The sequence below is a fragment of the Echinops telfairi genome, unplaced genomic scaffold (assembly GCF_000313985.2).
Source record: "Echinops telfairi isolate 266 unplaced genomic scaffold, ASM31398v2 ScPeMD7_5592;HRSCAF=6446, whole genome shotgun sequence".
In the NCBI taxonomy this organism is placed as follows: domain Eukaryota; kingdom Metazoa; phylum Chordata; class Mammalia; order Afrosoricida; family Tenrecidae; genus Echinops; species Echinops telfairi.
The window spans coordinates 18,931,190-18,936,165 of NW_022109491.1; the positions used below are offsets into that span (position 1 = coordinate 18,931,190).

General features: G+C 52.0%; 1 protein-coding gene across 1 annotated transcript in view; it reads left to right on the plus strand.

The window, feature by feature from the left end:
• The first annotated feature begins 149 nt into the window (after nucleotides 1–149).
• The window catches only part of KIAA1755 (KIAA1755 ortholog), a 52,728-nt gene continuing 47,901 nt past the window's right edge, over nucleotides 150–4,976 (plus strand). The window contains exon 1 of the mRNA XM_045295508.1: nucleotides 150–313. Within this exon, the coding sequence (XP_045151443.1) occupies nucleotides 311–313 (3 nt within the window). The 5' untranslated portion in view covers nucleotides 150–310. The remainder of the gene's footprint in view (nucleotides 314–4,976) is intronic.

Below are 4,976 nucleotides of genomic sequence, written 5' to 3' on the forward strand. Positions count from 1 at the left end.
GGGCTGGGGGCGCCGGCACAAAGGGGCCGCTGTCCCGCCGCGCGGACCCACGCAGGGAGCGGCGCTCCGACCTGGGCCGGCCGCGCTGCCCGCCGCTCCCGCTGCTCTCTCCGCGTCTCCGCTCTGTTTCCGCCAGTCTCTCCGGAACCCTCGCTCTGTCCCTCTCCCCTCGGAGATGAGGCCGGGGGCGCGCCCCTGCCCAGCTCGCTCCAGCCCTAAGTGGAGACCAGGGGCTGCACGGGACAGACAGACCAGCTGACGGCCCAGGAGAGGAGCTGCAGCCGCCGCCGCTGGGAGCCTGCCCGTCACCATGGTAACGCCTGCCCTGGCCTGGACCACCTAGTCTGCCCCCTGTGAGAACACCCCGGGGGGTGTTGAGGGTGTCTGGGGTGGACCTTCACCTTTTACGCTGACATGACGCCCTGGGACCCGTGTGCCTAACTGCCCCACACTCCAACACGGGGTGTTGGGACAGGGAGCCCCTCCTCTGGCAAGTTCCCAGGCCATGTCCCCCATCTCTGCGGCTCTCCATCTTAACATTGATGCGGCCCAAACCAGCGCCCAGATCAGCCCTTGAGCCCTCCTGCTTGGAGCGTGGGTGAAATTTGGGGTGGCTTTTGCTGTTTCTGACTCCCAGCACATTCTCTCTGTATAGGCTACTCCCAAGGGGGGCGAGCAGGGGGCTAGTCTAGGGAGTCGGGCAAGGAGGTCAGTACCCCCACACCCAACCCTCCGGACTGGCACATTGAGAAGGTGCTCTGGGAGATGTGTGTGTGCATATGTGCGCGTGTGTGCACACACTAGTTTCTGAAACAGAGAATAAAAGAAAAGTCTGTTTTCAGGCAATCCCAGCCCAACTCCAGACAAGCCCAAGAGCCTTGGGCGCGTTTGCAGGCGCGGTGGGGATTTGGGAAAGGGCTCTGAAGACCGGCCAAGGCTTTAACTCTTTGACTGTGCTCCACTGCATTGAGTTTCTGATGGATTTTCCCCTCGCACACACTCCTCACAAACAGAAGCGTTCTCTGTAGAAGTATGTTTCTCCTCACACACCTGCAGAGCACCCACACGCTCCAGCCGCCTCACAGGCTAAGGGCACGACCTCTCTCATGTGCCTGGTCCACCTGTTTCCCCGGCCTGCAGAAACAGGGCCATATACTTGCAAACATGCCACAGACACTTCGCAAAGCCAGGCGCCTACATCCACACACCAGCACGGCAGGCGCACACCACCAGTTCTCTTGGAGCTGTTTGGAAGTAGTCATCCTGTGATTGTTGCGAACTGCCGAGTTGGCGGTTCAAACCCGCCAGGTGCTCTGTACGGAAAGATGAGCTTGTTCACTCTGATAAAGATTGATAGTCTCAGAAACCCGATAGAGTTGTGGTTCTCAACCTTCCTAATGCCACGACCCTTTCATACAGTTCCTTATGTTGTGGTGACCTCCAGCCATAAAATTAGTTTCATTGCTACTTCATAACTGTGGTTTTGCTACTGTTATGAATCGTCATCATGTAAATATCTGATAGGCAGGATGTATTTTCATTGTTACCAATTGAACATAATTAAAGCATAGTGATCAATCACAAAACCAATATGTAGTTCTATAATGTAAAATCTTTATTTCTAATGACAAATAAATGAAATTTTGTCTTGTAGGATGGTGTAGCATGGTAATAGTCTTTATCGGGTACTCGTTTGTGGGCATATCTGCATGTGGGTGGACCCTCCTGGAGACGGATAGAGGAGCGGTGTCTCGGTTCCGAAGACCGCCAGAAATATGTGTTTTCCGATGGTCTTGGGCGACCCCTTTGAAAGGGTCATTCAACTCCCCAAAGGGGTCGTGACCCACAGGTTGAGAACTGCTACTATATAGGGTCGCCAGTGCCTGAATCAACTGAATGACAGTGGATTTGTTGTTTTCTTTGGAGGTTGGGGTGGTTGATGGTCAATTGGCTCTTTCCACAGCAGGCCCGGTACTGGGTGACTTACATTAGAGAAGGGTGTGACGGGCTGCTCAAGAAGAACCTGCTGGTGTCTCTACCCAGCAGGCATGGATCTGAGGATCTCAGAGTTTGCCTGCTCCCCGGGTCACCCTACTAGGAAGTGGGAGTTAGACAGCCTGACACCCGAGCCTGCACTCAGCTGCCACCCCAGAGCCACAGCTGAACTGAGTGGTGCTTATCGCACCTAGGGTTTTGGCCTAACCCAAGTATGAATCTTATAATCGGAAACTTGTCGTCCACTGGGCTGTCCTCACATCAAAGGCTGGGCACTGGGCTAGTTCCTTTTACAAGAAGCGGGGTGTGGGTGGTGGGTGGGGAGGCAACTCTTCCCCTAGTAGAATCCTCTCATCTAGGTCTTTAGTACTGCACGTTGACCCTTACCCACCTTTCTGGTCTCACCTCTGTATTCCGACCACTTTCATGCCACAGGACCTTCGCACATGCTGTTCCAGCCAGGCAGAACACCCACCTTCCTCTCATGAATTCTTATTCATTGTGTTAATCCTTACCCAGATGTCACCTCCTCGGGAAAGCCTTCCCTGGTTTCCCCCGGGCCTTCCTCTAACATGCCGCATCTCTCTCTTGCACGGCACCCACCACAGTTGTAATTTTGCATCTATCTTTGGGGCCATTTGACTAAAGACTGTCCAATGTTCTGGGGCAGCCCCGGGTCAGAGAAGGTGACCACAAAGAGGATTATGGTTTGTCCAGTGCTGCCTTTCCCCAGTTTTAGTGTCATCATGACAACTTCTGACATGACCACCGGCTGGATAATGTATTATAAGGAAATAATTACTTTTACTTAATATTTGTCTTCAAATCAACATCTGTAAACTTAAAAAATACATTTTGGTGGGAAATTTTGTAGCCTGACCAGGAGAAAGTCAGATATGGGCACGGCCACAGCGCATTAGGAAGTCTGGCCGAGGGAGGTGGGCAGTGAGGGAGTTCAGCCCAATGACCCTTTTCTCTTGAATAAAAGAGTCCCAACTCGGAGGCTTTGGAGAGACACCAGCATCCAGCGGAGGCTCTCTCCTCCTTGTCCTCAGGACTCGGAAGAGATTTTGAGATTACAGTGATTCCCACTGAGCCCATGTGCTCCCCAAACCACCTCTCGAAACCAAGCATGGGTCCACCCCACACTTTGAGAAAAATGGGCTGAGTCCAATCCAATTTAGCCAGCATTCCTAAAGTACCTACTGTGTGCAGGCCCAGTGTGAGGACATGGGTGGGGGGAGGTGAGTAAGGCCTGGCCCATTCACCAGCGCTGCAGGCTGGGGGCACAGGCCGTGAGAGGCTCTCTCTTTGCCTGGAAGCTGGAGTGTCATGGACAGCCCAAGGGCAGAGAAGCAGGGCTCTGCGGTGTGGGAGGAGCTCCCCTAGCCAGGGAAAGGGCAAAGTGTGAACAAGGTGTGAATGGGCAGCTCTTCCCTAAGTGGGGCATCCTCCTGGGGTGCTGGGAGAGAAATTTTTAGGTGTGCACATTTTTTTTTAACAGCTTTTCATCTTAATCAGTAAGGACGTGATGTACATAGCACAAGCCTAGGTTAATACATTAACGCTCACTCATTGTCACTGAGACAATTTTATCCAAACATCACCTCCTCAGGAAAGCCTTCCTGATTTCTCTCGGCTCTTCCTCTAACATGCCACATCTCATATGACAGAGTATAACTGCCCTTGTTGGTTTTAGAAACTGCACATCTTTATGGAAGCAGAAAGCCTCATCTTTCTCCTGAGGAGTGGCTGGTGAGGTCAAACTATTGACCTTGTAGTTATCAGCCCAACGCACAGCCCACTATGCCACCAGGACTCCATGTACATATGGATCCTAATACATCGAAATAAATGTACCCAAGTTAAAAGTGAATTGACAGCAAGACAAACATTAAGTGAACAGTGGTAAATATGAAGTCAGTAATGAGTGAGACTAGGTGAACACACACCATGAGAGTGGCCCACGGACGGTTAGGATAGGCTGGGCTAGGTGTTGACTGTGTTGTGAGGAGGAAAGGTGAGCTGGGACCAGACTGACCGGCTGTGACTTTCAGGCCAACAAGTTGCTAATGCAATGGGCGCCACTGAGGCTGTTGAGCAGGAGAGGGTCATGCTTAGAGCTACGTGACAGAGGAACCCTGATGGTGTAGTGGTCATGTCCTGGGCTGCTGCTAACAGCAGGGTCAGCAGTTCAAAACCATCAGCTGCTCTAAGGAAGAAAGATGAGACTTTCTACTCTCATAAAGCCTCCGAAACCCACAGGGGTAGGGTCACCGTGAGTCGGAATCAACTCCATGGCAGTGAGTTTAGTTTTGGGATTTGGTAGGAGGTCCATGTAGTGGCCAGAGGGAGATGGCAGGGAGCCTGGGGAGGAGATGGGGGCATTGGTGGTCTGCAGGTCCATACCCCTCTTTTCCATTTACTAGTTAGTGGTAGAGCCTTGGACTCAGTTTCTTAACCTGTAAAATGGGAATTAAAATAGCATAGAATTGTTGAGGAAAGAAAACCATGCTTGGAAAGGGCTTAGCCTAGGTCTGTCACAGAAGGATGCTCAGTAAGAAGAAACTCTAGTTACAGTTGTTGTTGTCATTAGATGGTTGGCTGGGAAACGGCCAGGCCCCGTGCACAGGCAAAGGGAAGCGGCAGAGGCAGGAACACATGCCAGAGACCTCCAATACCCTCATTTGAACAAAGCCAAAACTAAGGCTCAGCGAGGTTGAGTGATTTGCTCAGGGTCACACAACTGACATGGACAGAGCAGGACTTCAATGTGGGTCTTCTCTTTTTCCCTCCCCCCACTCTTTTCCCTGCACACAGGCTCCCCCCTCCTTCTAGGTTTCTAAAGGAAGCCTTGGTGGCACATTGGTTCAAGTACTCGGCTACTAACCAGAGGTAATTGGTTCCAACTTACCAATGGCCCCCTGGAAGGAAGATGAGCCAACTGACAGCCTTGAAAGTCTTTCAGGGTAGTTCTACAA